The sequence below is a fragment of the Gymnoscopelus microlampas genome, assembly GCF_963454915.1.
Source record: "Gymnoscopelus microlampas genome assembly, chromosome: 6".
NCBI classification, from domain to species: domain Eukaryota; kingdom Metazoa; phylum Chordata; class Actinopteri; order Myctophiformes; family Myctophidae; genus Gymnoscopelus; species Gymnoscopelus microlampas.
This window is the reverse complement of record NC_139943.1, coordinates 57,285,017-57,301,372: the sequence shown is the minus strand read 5'-3', so window position 1 is coordinate 57,301,372 and position 16,356 is coordinate 57,285,017. Positions and strand designations below refer to the sequence as shown.

The 16,356-nt window shown below is 39.3% G+C and overlaps 1 protein-coding gene across 2 annotated transcripts in view; it reads left to right on the top strand.

Moving 5' to 3' along the window:
- Window positions 1-4,453: 4,453 nt before the first annotated feature.
- Window positions 4,454-16,356, top strand: part of LOC311046560 (HMG box-containing protein 1-like) — a 30,160-nt gene continuing 18,257 nt past the window's right edge. Inside the window, exons 1-4 of one of the 2 annotated variants that reach the window (XM_084058947.1) lie at window positions 4,454-4,468; window positions 8,807-8,908; window positions 11,162-11,354; window positions 15,187-15,307. In XM_084058947.1, coding sequence (XP_083915073.1) covers window positions 8,836-8,908; window positions 11,162-11,354; window positions 15,187-15,307 — 387 coding nt within the window. In that variant the 5' untranslated portion in view covers window positions 4,454-4,468; window positions 8,807-8,835. The other variant, XM_084058948.1, reaches the window with a different exon arrangement.

The following is a 16,356-nucleotide window of genomic DNA, read 5'->3' as shown; positions in this document are numbered from 1 at the left end:
CATGTATGCCATAAAACACAATTTGCCTTCAAGGTTAAGATTTTTTGGAAATCTGACCTACATAGACTAATTTCGATTGTTGCCATTTTGGAAAATGGGTAAAAAAAAAAAAAAACATTTCAATCTGGTTTCTTGACACTCTAACTAAAATTGTTCTATAGACCCTTATCTTCAAATTAGAAGTGAAAAGTAAACTTTCACAACAACTTGAAATGACTGACTGTCCAGGCCTAATAGAAGTTAGGTATAATTTGAAGTAATTCGATGTAAATGGCAGCCATCTTTATTTTTTTCCATACCAGAAAATTCAAAACATCAATATTTTAACTCCAGTTGATGCTCACACAGTATTGACTTGATATAGCAATAAAAATATATATTACACAGCAATTAAGACATTTATCAAAACATCATAATTCCGATTTTGGCCATTTTGGAAATTGGGCAAAAACAATATTTTTTTTTCAATCTGGTTTATATATCTTCGAGCCAAATTGTTCTATAGACCATTATCTACAAATTAGAAGTGAAAAATTAACTTTTACATGAATTTGAAATGACTGAGTGTCCTGGCACCCCACTAATACTCCTCCTCTGTTGTAGCTCTGTTGACCCTTTACCAGTGGTGGAACAAGTACTCAATGTCACAGTCTGACCTAGGAGTGGGTGTGTCTGGATCAGTGTGACCACCTGCTTTCATTCACCTCCAATCAGGCCCACACTATTTAAGGCCCAGCCTCTCTGCTGGCCATTGCCAGATTGTCTTGTTTGTCTTGCTGTCAAGCATTACTGAAGCCTAGTTTCGATTCAAGTTTTTGCCGTGTACTGATCTCTGCTTTGTCCCCTAGACCTCGGTTTTTGCCCAGTCCCTGCCTGTACCTCCGCCCTCGTTGACTGCCCCCCTGGATATCGACCCCCGCTTCCCACTGTTTATTCTCTGCCTGCCCCTTGCCTGCCTTTGACGTTTTTTGTGAATGAAGCCTGTTTTCAGTGCCTTCTGCCTCTGCATTCTGAGTCCTTCCATGTGCGCCTGACACTCAAATGTTTTACTTAAGTTAAAGTATCAATACTGCAATGTAGAAGTACTCTGTTACAAGTAAAAATCCGGAATTTAAAATTTACTTGAGTAAAAGTACAAAAGTATTGGTAGCAAAATGTACTTAAAGTACCAAAAGTAAAAGTACTAAAATGTTTGAAAATGGACAATCTACAAGCTCACAACGCGTCGCGATGCCACGCGTTGTGAGCTTGTAGATCGGCTATTTTCAAATAGCCTAGGTGTAAAATATGGCTAAAGTTATGAAGAAAAAAAAAACTTATGTTTTATAATGTAATCATTTATATATGCAAAGTAACTAAGTAACTAAAGTTTTCAAATCATTGTATTGGAGTAAAAGTACAATATTTGCCTCTGAGATGTAGTGGAGTAGAAGTAAAAGTAGAGACAATTGGAAATACTCCAGTAAAGTAAAAGTACCTCAAAATTGTAATTGGAAATACTCCAGTAAAGAAAAAGTACCTTAACATTGTACTTAATTACAGTAATTGAGTCAATGTACTTAGTTACTTTACACCACTGCTTTTCACATTCTGTTGTAGCTGAAATATCCTCATAGCTGACTCTGTCCTGCATTTATATGTTCCATCCACAAGGGGTCAGTGTAGCATAATGATTGAGGCAGGGCTGTGAAACCCAGACACAACATGCACACTGTGTATTATTGCGAACGCGGAAGGAGGCGCGCCTCCGCCCAAGTGGAGCTTACTATGAAAGTCTGCTCGGAATGTGCAAACACAGCAGCAAGATTCGTGAGTTGCTGTGATAGGAGAAGGATATCGAACGGAACACAACCACCCTAAAGACTAATCATTGTGTATATTCCTGCACTATACCTGCACCCAGTGATCTTGGTACATAGAAATTGATCTATTGAAGAATCTGACATTCAAATGTACATTTTTTTGTTTTGATTGTATCGCTGTATTGTTGTATTGTGCTTTGGCAATGTAAACGTATGTTTTCTCATGCCAATAAAGCCCTTTGAATTGAATTGAATTGAAATTGTGTGTCTGTCTGTCTGTCTGTCTGTCTGTCTGTGTGCAGTGTACTGCCTGGGTGCGGCCAACAGAGTGCGCCAGAGTGCAGCTACAGTCAAAACAAACACACACGCACGCACGCACGCACGCACACACACACACACACACACACACACACACAAAGTCCGTAAATACACAATATTTTCGAGCTGCGTTCGCTTCCAGCGTTTGCGCGTCTTACTTGTGATCACTAGCAGTGGTGCAAAGTAACCAAATACATTTACTCAAGTACTGTACTTAAGTACAGTTTGGGGTTATTTTTACTTGACTTGAGTGTGTCCCTTAATTCTTCTGCTCGGCCAACACTTTTTTTTTTGTTACTGCGCTGCAATTATTTGAAAACTTTAAATTGCAAGTTACTTTGTAGATTTAGATTAGGCTTATTTCAAAACATAAATTAAAGCTTTCGCTGAAAACAGCAGACCGACAAGCTCACAATGCAACGCAACGTGTTGCATTGTGAGCTTGTCGATCTTCTGTTTTCAGCTAAAGCTAGTATTAGACTAGTATTGAGCCCTGAGGGACTCCGGTTACCCATATGGGGTTTAAGTGGTTAAGCCCTATATTTTATACTTCAGCTATTCAAAATGAACACATTTACAACCTAATATAATATAATATCATATGATATAATCAGTGGCTAATATAATCAGTGGTGTAAAGTAACAAGTACATTTACTATAGTACTGTACTTAAGTACAATGGAGGTATTTTTTTTACTTTACTGGGGTATTTCCCATGTTCTGTACTTTTACTTCTACTCCACTACATCTCGGAGGCAAATATTGTGCTTTTACTCCACTACAATTATTTGAAAACTTTAGTTACTAGTTACTTTTCAGAAATTATGAGACATACGTTAACCACTTAAGCCCTATTTTATACTTAGGCTTTTTGAAAATAGCCAATCTACAAGCTCACAACGCGTCGCGATGCGACGCGTTGTGAGCTTGTAGATCTGCTATTTTCAAACATCTTAGCACTTTTACTTTTGTTACTTTAATTTTGATGCCAATACTTTTACTCAAGTCATTTTTTTTTACTTGTAACAGAGCATTTCTATATTGCAGTATTAGTACTTTTACTAAAGTATTTGAGTACTTTTTCAACCACTGAATAAAATAAAATAAAATAAAATAAAATAAAATAAAATAAAATAAAATAAAATAAAATAAAATAAAATAAAAGGCTATACTATAATATAACGTCATATCATATATCATATCATATCATATCATAAAAGACACAAAATAATTGCATTGTTATCGTTGCTACCAATCAGCTGTTCCACGGTGATAACAGGCATGCGCTTCCAGCCAATAAGAACCACATCAACAAACCCAAGGCCGCACCCCCTCCTCCACGGCTTCAACCAAACTCAGAGCACCAAACGAGCAACGAGCCAATGAGAACAACGCGTCGACGAGACTGACGTTCCGACGCGCCAATGCGAGGGCTCCGTTGTGTCACCACCCCGCCCCCTTCCCTCCCCTCCCCCAGAGAGTGGAAGAAGCCCGCAGATCTACAAGCTCACAACGCGTCTGGGATTCGACGCGTTGTGACCTTGTAGATCTGTGTTCTTTTTTTGTTGTTGCTCGCAGCACCACCGTACGACGCGACACAACGAGGGCAGTGTTGCCATGTCCGCTCATTATAAGCGACGTTGGGCTTATTTTTCTATAAAGTTGCTAGTTGAATATTTGGTAGTTGCAGGTTGTGGTTTGGGCTTTCAAATAAACTATTATTTTAACAAGTGGTTCTCAAATATTTTCATGTCATGGATCCCAAAATTAATATACACCCCAGTGGTGTAAAGTACTAAGTACATTTACTTAAGTAGAATGTTGAGGTACTTTTACTTTACTGGAGTCCTCCCAATCGTCTATACTTTTTCTTTTACTCCACTTCATCTTAGAGGAAAATATTGTACTTTTACTCCACTACTATTTGAAAACTTTAGTTAGTTACTTTGCAGATGTAAATATATTACATTCTAGAACACCACTTTAGCCCTATTGTATAGGTAGTAGTAATTTTTAAGCATATTTTGAATGATGCCAATGCTGTTGTACTTTTACCTAAGTAACATCTTGAATTCCGGACTTTTACTTGTATTATTATTATTTTTTTAAATATATTTTTATATTAGAATTTTTGAAAAATCTTCCAAATATTATCTTAAAGGTAAGCTCATATTAGCTTTAAAGTGCTCAAGTGGCCTAATACTATAGCAACTATATGTTATAGTTGCTTATTTTGGGCTTGTTTTCCTTGACCCTTGGTTTTTCCTTCCTTGGTTGCTTATTCCTCTCACACAATCTGGCAACACCGAAAGAGGGGCATTATATTTCGATGGCGACGACAGCCCTCGGTGAGTGGAAGAGTTGTTCTGTCTTTTTAACACTCGAATGTATTATTTTACAACGAAACAAACGGCTCAAACTCGTATTTTATGCAACAAGCATGCAGTCTAATATGACGCCGTTCCGAAACGACACCGATCGTAAGCTGTCACGTCGCTTTTCGTCTATATGTTTCGCTTTTTATTTGATTTATTATGTGACGGATCGGGGGCTCTCTCTTTCTTTTTTCTCCTCATTGTGACGTGTTGTTGTTTTGGTTTGTAAAAGAAGCAGCAGCTGGCAAGGTCTGGCAACACTTTGTCTGTTTGTTTGTTTACCCGTCTCGCGATAAACTAAACGCGCAACGTAAACAAATAAACAAACACGGTCGTCAATGGTGACTTTGTTGTCTTTAATAGTGTGTTTTTTTGTCGCTGTCGTATGATCGTCTACAGTGTTAGTTTATTATATCGTTATTACTATAGATCAGATTTTTGCCCCTGACAATAAAATATGCATTTTGAATGGTCAGGGCCCTGCATACAAAAAACAACAAAAAGTTTAAAGGTAAAACAAAGTGTAGTGTGTCTTTATTGAAATGTTTATGGATGTCTTTGGTTCTCCATTCATTTGTGCACGGACGGGGTTGCGTCATCGTGCCTCAACTTGTTGACATTCTTTTGTTTACAATGAGAGACTCGCTTTTTTTTTTTTTTACAGATGGGGTGTCGATTCACGTTTTGCGAGTTGCACATCCGGTCCGGAGCGGATACGGAAACACTGTGTGCCTGTTAAGTGTGTGCGTTAAATTTTGCCGGAAACGGTAGGCGGGCTCCCAGACCGGATGTGAGCGGTGAATGGGAAACCAGGCTTTCCAAGACGTTGCGTTAAAGAGCTGATCTACAAGCTATCAACGCGTCGCGTCGTTGATAGCTTGTAGATCAGCTCTTATTGATAATAATTGACAACGTTGCGTGATGGAGGATACATTCAATCAATTGCAGACTGATGTTAATTATTTGTTGAATCATTCAGTCTGATTTCCTTTGTCTTGTGTGTGTGTTATTTTATAACTATAAACCCACTGGAATGTATGCATTTTTTAAAAATGTATTGTTTACTTTTATTTCTTTCACAAATACATTTTTCCCATTTAGAAAATTCCCTAAATGGAAATATTTACGCTTTAAATTATGCTTGATGTGAAATGTTCATTCATTCACGTGAAATAGACACAAGCAGGAAGACATAAATAAAGGGAAATAGAAGAAAATTACATGTAAAAATAAATAAGTAATACAGAGCAGATGGACAGAAATATGAATGAATATGTGTATGCACGTGTGTGAGTGTAGTGATCCAAGTTTGTAAACATGCCTGGACACATTTTGATCACATGATCAGACAAAGGAACTCCTTCCCCAACACCCCACACACACACACACACACACACACACACACACACACACACACACACACACACACACACACACACACACACACACACACACACACACACACACACACACGTTTATAAGTGATACATGTGGCTGCATGGTCTAAAATGTCATTGTCAGGATTTTGGCATGTTTGAGGGTGGATGTTTTAGATTAGAATATCAAGATATAAATTTTGGATTCATGTTCCGTCTAGTCAAGATAAAGATCTACAATTGACATCTTGAAGTGTTATTATTCATTCATTTGACTGTGTCTGTGAAAGTGCCTGTCTGTGAAATCAATCACAAACATTTGTGCAAATCTTTGAATATATATATATATATATATATATATATATATATATATATATATATATATATATATATATATATATATATATATATATATATTTCTATCTATTTCTATCTGTAACTCAAATCATTGCTTCTGGGGCATTCTACAAATGTCTTCTAAATCCTAACAGTTTCTTTTTTAAACGTATGTTGCTATAATATCAGGGGGTCTCAAAACCTTTTTTCATGTCAAGGACCCCCAAAATGACATGTATTTGTCCATGGACCCCCGCATCTCAAAATATGTTATTCCAGGGCCCCCCAGAAGCAAATATTTGAGTTACAAAATAAAAATGTATATATATATATGCACACATTTTCATGATTGTTTAAAAAAAAGAAAAATAGCAGATCTACAAGCTCATAGCGCGGCAGTCGGTGCCGCGCTATGAGCTTGTAGATCTGCTATTTTTTAATAGCTAAATAAATCTAAAAATGACACACAGAAGTGTTCCCGGTCTTAATTGGTTAAAATCATTGTAGACAAATGATTTCTCGGTAATCTTGTTGTTTATGAGATGTTCGTGTGAAATCATTCTATTCGAACAGACCAATCTTTTGATCTTTGGTTGAACAGATAGAATGTGATGATTCGTCTTGTCTTCATTAATGGTGGTGGGAAAAGTAATCAAATGTTTTACTTAAGTAAAAGTATAAATACTGCAATGTAGACGTTTTCTGTTACAAGTAAAAGTCCGGAATTCAACATTTACTTGAGTAAAAGTATACAAGTATTGGTCTCAAAATGTACTTAAAGTACCAAAGGTAAAAGTACTAAAATGTTTGAAAATAGCAGATCTACAAGTTCACAAGGCGTCGCGATGCAACGCGGTGTGAGCTTGTAGATCGGCTATTTTCAAATAGCCTAGGTATAAAATAGGGCTAAAGGGGTTCATGTATGTGTTATAATGTTGTAATTTTATATCTGCAAAGTAACTAAAGTTTTCAAATAATTGCAGTGGAATAAAAGTACAATATTTGCCTCTGAGATGTAGTGGAGTAGAAGTAAAAGTATAGACAATTGGAAATACTCCAGTAAAGTCAAAGTACCTCAAAATTGTTCTTACAGTACTTAACTAAGTAAATGTACTTAGTTACTTTACACCACAGAGAGCAGGGGTCTTTTTTTTTCAGAACAAGGACCCCTTAGCTGTGAGAGAGAGAGATGAAGCAGGGACTCCCACTACATATCGTATGAAATTGTTTTACAGATTAAACGTTTTCATAGATTTCATAGATAGCTTCTTAGACCTGTTTGATAGTAGCACTATCATCAGTTGTGTAAATTCATATTTGTGTTGGTGTGTTTACACATTATCTTTTCTATTAACCCATTAAGACCTGAGACGATTCTTAAAAATGTTTTCTAAATCCTAACAGTTTTTTGAAAAAAAAAACCCAAAAAAATAGCAGATCTACAAGCTCATAGCGCGGCACTCGGTGCCGCACTATGAGCTTGTATGTCTGCTATTTTTGAATGGCCAAAGAAATCTTAAAATGACACAGATGCGTTCCCTTCCCGGCCTTAAAGGGTTAATATGTTGGAGTTTGATTCATGCTAATGTGTATTTTCAGATATTTATCCACTTAAACCCTCAATACTCAGTAAACTAAACTGTTGGCTCTGTACTTAGTCTGCTCTTTTCCCCCTCTACACCCACGCTGGGCAAGACCTGGGATGTTGGTTGTCTAGGAAGTGAAGAACCGGAAACGGTTGAATTTGACGGAAGTACCGCCCAAGGAAATGACGTTGATGCTTTACAAATCTGTTAACATTCTCCGTGAATGAAACGAGTGTTGTGATTGGTCAAAAAAATATTGTTTCCGGGGGAAACGCGTACGACGGAAATCCTACCCACTCAGCACTTCCTAGACACTCGCTGCTTTAGGTCGTGACCAGGCTCTTCTTTTCGCAGATAAGTGAGGCTGGGACCGAGGCTACTCTACACCAAACCTCTTTCCTAAAAGATAGCTGATCTACAAGCTCACAAGCTTGTAGATCACACAAAGATTTGGCGGCCCCCCCTTTAGTAACTCTGAGGACCCCCTAGGGCGTTGGTTCTCAAAGTGGGGTCTGGGGACCCCCAGGGGTACTTGAGGGGGTTCCAGGGGGTCCCCAGCTAAATGATGGACAGGAACCAAATGGACCCTTATGGGTCTGTAACTCTGAGAGTGTACAAATGGAACCAAATGGACCCTAACGGGTCCATTTGGTTCCATTTGTACACTCTCAGAGTTAAATTAACATTGATTACAATGTGAATTGGGGTCCCAGAGACATAGATGCCATTAAATGGGGGTCCGTAGCCTAATGCATGTTAAACTGGGGGTCCTTGAAATTAAAATGGTTGCAAATCACTGCTAGAGAGCCGTAAAGATCTTCTATTATGGGGGTCCTTGGCTTATCTTTTCAAATGGGGGTCCGCAGGCTTGTAAAAAAAAGTTTGAGAACCCCTGCCCTCGGGGTCTCGGACGCCCCCTTTGAAGACCCATGTGTTAGAATGGCTGAATGCTTTGATCACCGATTCAACAAATAGAATGTGATGTGTTCATTTTGTCTTCATTGTTTCAACAGATATGATGTGAAATCGTCGTTCTGTCAGAATGGATGAATCCTTTGATCCTCTCAAATGCACCGAGGACCTGCCCGCCTCACCCGGCTGCCACATGGACTATGGTAACTTAAGGCTGTCACGATTATGACAGTTTACTTGACAGTTTACTTGACGATGAATTGTCATAATAGGCTCTATGCACAGCAGCCATATTATCACTTCCTTCCCAGGTGTTACCAATGATACTAATGAAGGCTCTGTTCCATTTAGTGTAGCACAGTTGTTTCCACGACCCCCACTCTGGGAGTGTACAAATGGAACCAAATGGACCCTTACGGGTCCATTTGGTTCCATTTGTACACTCTCAGAGTTACACACCTGTAAGGGGCCATTTGGAAGCCCATGAGGGTCCCTGGACCCCAACTGTAGACCCACTGGTGTAACGAGAGTGTTTCCAGTGAGCCAACATGCACAATATCAGCACCCTGACTCTGTTTGACCAGAATGGAACAGAGCCTTCATTAGTATCATTGGGAACACATGTGAATGTCTTCATAATATGGCTGCTGTGAATAGAGCCTGTTATGACAGTTTACTTGACGATGAATTGACATAATTGTGATTTAATTGTGTGGCTTTTGGGGCCTTGTAAACAGACATGACAACTTAACCTGTTAAGACCGGGAACGCATCTGTGTCATTTTTTTGATTTGAGCTAAAAAGCATTATTTCACACTTTGGCTATTCAAAAATAGCAGATATATATAAGCTCATAGCGTGGCACCAAGTGTAAACATATATATATATTTTTTTAAGAAATCTAAATAATTTTGGGCTTCATTATGATGTTTGATAAACACAAATTCAATCATGCATACAGTATTGCATACGTATTTTTGTAGTGGTTCTCAAAGTGAGGTCCAGGGCTCCTCTGGGGTACTTGAAGGGGGTTCCAAATGGACCCTTACTGGTCTGTAACTCTGAGGGTGTACACATGGAACCGAATGGACCCTTATGGGCTCCAAAACGGTTCCACAAATGTGATGGAACCGATTCCGGTTTCCTCAATGTTGGATCCAGTGCAGCGAAAATAGACGATCTACTGTACAAGCCTCTCAATGTGTCTGCGACGCATTGAGAGCTTGCAGATCGGCTATTTTCTGTTATTATTTTAAGATCAGAGCTTTTGAAGTGGACAAACTAGCAATACGTTCAGAAGCATCTTCTATAAAATCTTAACAGTCTGGATATTTCATAGAAAAGCAAAGGTTAAAGCCTCAATCTGTGATTTCTTCTTCACCCGGTTGGCAGTATGTAGGACAGCAGGAACAATATTGCTAAAACATCATTGTTCATAGGTTTAGGGAACAGCCCTAGTGTGTGTGTGTGTGTGTGTGTGTGTGTGTGTGTGTGTGTGTGTGTGTGTGTGTGTGTGTGTGTGTGTGTGTGTGTGTGTGTGTGTGTGTGTGTGTGTGTGTGTGTGTGTGTGTGTGTGTGTGTGTGTGTGTGTGTGTGTGTGTGTGTGTGTGTGTGTGTGTGTCCATAGCTGAGTGGTTAGTGAGCCCGCCTAGGGAGCCAGAGGCCCTGGTTGCCCCAGGTTCGATTCCAGGCCAGGCCAGCATATGTGTCGATGAAATTAAATTAAATTTGTCCCTGAGCAAGACTCTTAACCCCTAATTGCTTGCAGGTTCTCATTGGAAACAAGACCGCAAGGACTTTCATGGCTCATTTTGAGGGGTCCTTGGCACGAAAAAGCTTGTCAGTTGTAGAATCGGCCTCAGGTCTTAACCCATGAAGACCGGTAAAACATCTGTCATTTTCGATTTTAACCACTTTAATGAGCTTGTAGATCCGCTATTTGTTTATTTTTTTTTAAATCGTGAAAATGTCTACATTTCTTAAATCAAATCTTTGCTTCTAGGGATTCTACAAAATGTCTGCTAAATCCTAACAGTTAAAAAAATACGTATGTTGCTATAATATCAGTGGTTCTCAAACTTTTTTCAGGACCACCCAAAATGTTATGTATTTGTCCGTCCCCATCTCGAAATATTTTGTTCCAGGGACCCTTAGAAGCAAAGATTTGAGTAAAACATGTATATATATATATATATATATATATATATATATATATATATATATATATATATATATATATATATATATATACAAATATTTGCAAAATATTTGACGATTTTTCAAAAAATAGCAGATCTAAGAGCTTGTATATCTGCTATCTTTGAATAGCCAAAGAAATCTAAAGTGACGCAGATGCATTCCCGGTCTTAATGGGTTGAGAAGCACTGACTGATTGACACTGTGTGTGTGTGTGCGTGCGCGTGCGTGTGTGTGTGTGTGTGTGTGTGTGTCTCCAGATGACATGCCGGAGCTCCAGGAGGTGGATCTGGACCGGCGCTCAGACGTGTACCAGGTGGGGTCCGAGGTGTCCCACCACCAGGAGGCGCTCAGCGGCAGCTCTCCACGCGACAGCGGCTGGCTCACGGAGCTGGCTAACATCGCCACGGGACCCCAGAGCCCCCTGATGAAGGACAGCGCCCCCCACAAGAGGTTAGACCAGCCAGGGACCCCCCAAATTGATATACATTTTGGCCACGGACCCCCATCTGAAAATATGTTGTGCCAGGGACCCCCAGAAGCAAAGATTTGTGTTTGCTTTAAAATAAAATTATATTAACCCATTGAGACCTGAAGTCGATTCTACATGTCTCCTAAATCTCAACAGTTTTCTGAAAAACGTATGTTTCTATATCAGTGGTGCTCAAACTTTTTCATTTCAAGGACCCCCAAAATTATATGCATTTGGCCGCGGACCCCCATCAAAATATGTTGTTCCAGGGACCCCCAGAAGCAAAGATTTGAGTTAAAAATGTTCGCTTTAATTATTTTTTGAGTTAAAAATGTTCGCCTTCGGCCTGGCGGAGACAATAATTTGAAAACACGAAGATCTGCGGTTATGGCACTCGACGGGTGTATTTGCAAAACCGTAGATCCTACGGCACTCAATGTGTTAAAAAAAATGTCACTTATTAAAAAAAAATACAGATCTACAAGCTCATGGCGCGGCACTTGGTGCCGCGCCATGAGCTTGTAGATCTGCTATTTTTGAATAGCCAAAGTATAAAAGGTTAAAGTGATTGTGATGCTATATTAACACATTGTGCTGGGGACCCCCTGGAACCTCCCCAAGGGCCCCTGGGGGTCCCCGGACCCCACTTTGAGAACCAATGGGTTAGACCACATGACATCAGTCTCTCTGCAACACACATTATTTTACAATATTTAACCCATTAAAATCTGAGGCCGATTCTACAGTACAAAATCTCTTCTAAATCCTAACCGTTTTCTGAAGAAAAAAAAAAACGTATGTTTGCTATATCAGTGGTTCTCAAACTTTGTCATGTCAAGGACCCCCAGAATTATATATATCTGGCTGCGGACCCGCATCTCAAAATATTTTGTTCCAGGCCAGGACTTCCAGAAGCAAAGATTTGAGTTAAAATATATATTTTCAAAGATGTGTCACAAATTTCCACGTTTTTTTTCCTAATTTTTAGATTTGAGCTAAAAAGCATTATTTTACACTTTGGGCTATTCAAAAATAGCAGATATACAAGCTCATAGCGCGGCACCGAGTGCCGCACTATGAGCTTGTAGATCTGCTATTTTTGAAAAATCGTGAAAATGTGTGCAAATCTTTGAATATATATATTTTTAAAGCTAACATTTTTTACTCAAATCTTTGCTTCTGGGGGTCCCTGGAACAAAATATTTTGATGGGGGTCCGTGGCCAAATACATATCATTTTGGGGGTCCTTGACATGAAAAAGATTGAGCACCACTGATATAGAAACATACGTTTTTCAGAATACTGTTGAGATTTAGGAGACATGTAGAATCAGCTTCAGGTCTCAATGGGTTAAAATGATTGTGCTAAGAAGATTACACAGATGCTTTCCCGGATTGAATGGGTTAATGGTCAATAATAGTATAATAATAGTAAAATCATTTCTCTACACCTGTAAACAACACCAGAATCAACCGGGTGTCTCGCTTGTATGTGATTTGACATCACTGATGTTGACGACGAGTGATACGCATACTTTGTACTGCACTATTTGCATAGAGCTGCACTATTTCCATTGCACTGTTTAATTGTCAATCTTGATAAAATCATCCCATCTTATGTGATGCTGCCATGTCCAAGCGGGCTTTAAAGCATGCACAAGCAGGGCGTAAACAAAACTAGTCAGCATGCACACGACCAGGCCGGACAGACACAGACCAAACACAAGGAAGGTTTGTTTTGCCACATCGTTGCCTGCGGTAGGCTACTCCAGTGGCGTCCCCAGGATTTACATTTAGGGCAGGTGAGATTTTTCGCCCCCCCTCTATTACCCCCCAAAAAGAAATTTCAACTCAATCAAAAATCGGTGATCGAAAACCGGCAAAAATGGCCGTTTTCTAGATGTTGTGACCATTATCTCTGGAACGTAAGGTCCAATCTGCTCAGTTCAAAGCTTGTTGGGTACGTGACTTTGAGGACATTAAGCACGCAATGACCTTTTCGGGTTATTTGTTTTTATTTTTAGGGGAGGCGAGATCTTAGTTGGGCAGGCGACCGCCTGCCCTGCCTCTACAGTGGGTACGCCACTGGGCTACTCTGCTTCAACTTCCCTCCATCTCATAGCCTGTGAGCTTAGCTTAGTCCTGAAAAGAATAGCGTATGGAAGTGATATGTTTTACGATTCTTTGTTCTCTGAACAAGCTTTGGTCAGTGAGAGAAGTGCATGGCAGCAGAAAGACAAGTCTTGTCGTCTCATCTCATGTTCATTGAGGGTGTGCAGTCGAATGTAGCAGACCAAGCTCACAACGTGTCGCGTACGCGATGCTTTGTGAGCTTGTAGATCTGCTATTTTCGACCGGTTGCGGCCCGCTGTATAACTCGAGCTAAGGACTGGGGTAACTGTTCTCCCATTAATTTGCTTTTCAAGCGTGAATATTTAGGCAATCAGCGATTGTTTGGCTGACGATGGTCGATAGGAATATTTTGGCACAACCTTAGAAGTTGGTACTCCTCTTTCCTTTCCTGGCTTTGGCCTAGGTTGGCTCTCACAGGCACACGGAACTGGTAGCAAGCAAACTGACACTGACGCAGTGCCCAGCCATCCTCAACCTTCTCTCGCTGACCTTGTGTGTGACCCGTGGAAGAAGGTTAAAGCTACAATCCAGGACTTCTTGTAATAATTAATAAATCGTCAAATCTCTCGTTTTGCTTCACGGGATGAACAGTTCCGTCCCCCGCGGCTTGTCACCTCAGATCGCTCGTTGATGTGCGTGGCCGGCGGCGTTAGCTTGCCTAGCGGCTCGCTCGGGGGGAGAGGCGGCCTGCAAGCCTTAAAGGGCAAGACCACTTTTGTAGAGGTTTGGGTTGTGTAGTTACCTTGCCATGATGTAACTCCAAAGGTGGGCAAGAAATACAAAAATAATTACTCTATTGATTAGAAATTGATAACTCATAATATGCTCCTCATTGACTTACATTGTACGGTAAAACAGCTCTCAAAGTCACTCTTTTACCACATAAACGAACGCAAACAAAGTTGATTCAGACAATATAGAACATCACCAAACCCAGTACTGTTTTTTTTTTTAAATAAAAATGTCAACTTCCTGTTGTTTTTGCCATTTTTAATAAGTAGAAAAACTGGACTAGGTCCGCGGATCCGGATCCAGATCTTCAAATAGTAAAATCAACAGGAAGTTGACATTTTTATTAAAAAAACAAACAGTACTGGGTTTGGTGGTGCTCTATATTGTCTGAATCAGCTATGTTTGGGTTCATTTATGTGCTAAAAGAGTGACTTTGAGAGCTGTTTTACCGTACAATGCAAGTCAATGAGGAGCATATTTTGAATTATCAATTTCTAATCAATGGAGCAATTATTTTTGATTTCTTGCCCACCTTTGGGGTTACATCATGGCAAGGTAACTACACAACCCAAACCTCTACCAAAGTGGTTTTACCCTTTAAGGCAGCTGTTGGTGTGCCTGCCTTGTTGAAGTAACACAAACAAGCGCTTCTCTTCCCCAAACATCCTGGGGAGAGCAATACAGCGCAACAGGTTGGACAATAGATATGTCGCCATGTTATAATAATATTTATTACAATAATAATAATAATAATAATAATAATAATAATAATAATAATAATAATAATAATAATACATTTGATTTATAACACTTTATATTTTTTTTAATCACAAAGTTCACAAATGTTTACAATCCGACATTGTTGCAATTACCTGTCCTTTCCGAGAGAGAGTGACAACAGACATACAATTGTGTGTGTGTGTGTGTGTGTGTGTGTGTGTGTTTCCAGATCGTCTCCCGTCCACATCTTTGGCCACAGTAACAGTTTGCATTCCTACGCCCGGCCCCCGCTGGCCAGCAGCGCCCCCACGCCCTCTAGAGGACACCTGAGGGAGCGCAGGCGTGTCAGGGTACGTCTTCACCTTCCATTCCTGTACAATAATGCACATAGATGATGTGTATTCAGTAGATCAAAGGTAGTGTACGTGATATTTAAAATAAAGTGTTCAATATCTCTACATTGTGGCAGTAATCATAGCTATAGAGTGTTTATTCAGTAGCAATGGACTTTGGCAAACCAATGTATCGAAAATGTATTTTCTGTTTATGAACTCATTCACTGCCACGGACGATTTTTACGACTTTCTTTTCCAAAGGCCCAAACTGGCAAAGACGTTTTTCTTTCTTTTTTTTATATCTGGTAGTGAAAGAGTTAAAGAGCTGGAGAGACAGGGAGACACCCTGTTACTGAACAAACACTCTATAACAATGATTACTATCACAATATAGAGCTATTTAACAATGTTACTGAACAAACACTCTATAGCAATGATTACTATCACAATATAGAGCTATTTAACACTGTTACTGAACAAACACTCTATAGCAATGATTACTATCACAATATAGAGCTATTTAACACTGTTACTGAACAAACACTCTATAGCAATGATTACTATCACAATATAGAGCTATTTAACACTGTTACTGAACAAACACTCTATAGTAATGATTACTATCACAATATAGAGCTATTTAACACTGTTACTGAACAAACACTCTATAAGAATGATTACTATCACAATATAGAGCTATTTAACACTGTTGCTGAACAAACACTCTATAGTAATGATTACTATCACAATATAGAGCTATTTAACACTGTTACTGAACACACACTCTATAGCAATGATTACTATCACAATATAGAGAAATTTAACACGGTTACTGAACAAACACTCTATAGTAATGATAACTATCACAATATAGAGCTATTTAACACATTGAGTGCCAAAAACGGTTAAAGCCGTTTTTCATAATCCAAACGAGGAGTTTTTGTTTTTTTTTCCTTCACAGCACCAGGAGAATTTTTCGAAGATTTAGACGCCTATCCACTTCCTGGTTAACTTATGACTTCAAAAACCTGTATCTCGGCTCCTGTGTACTTTTTTTTTTACTA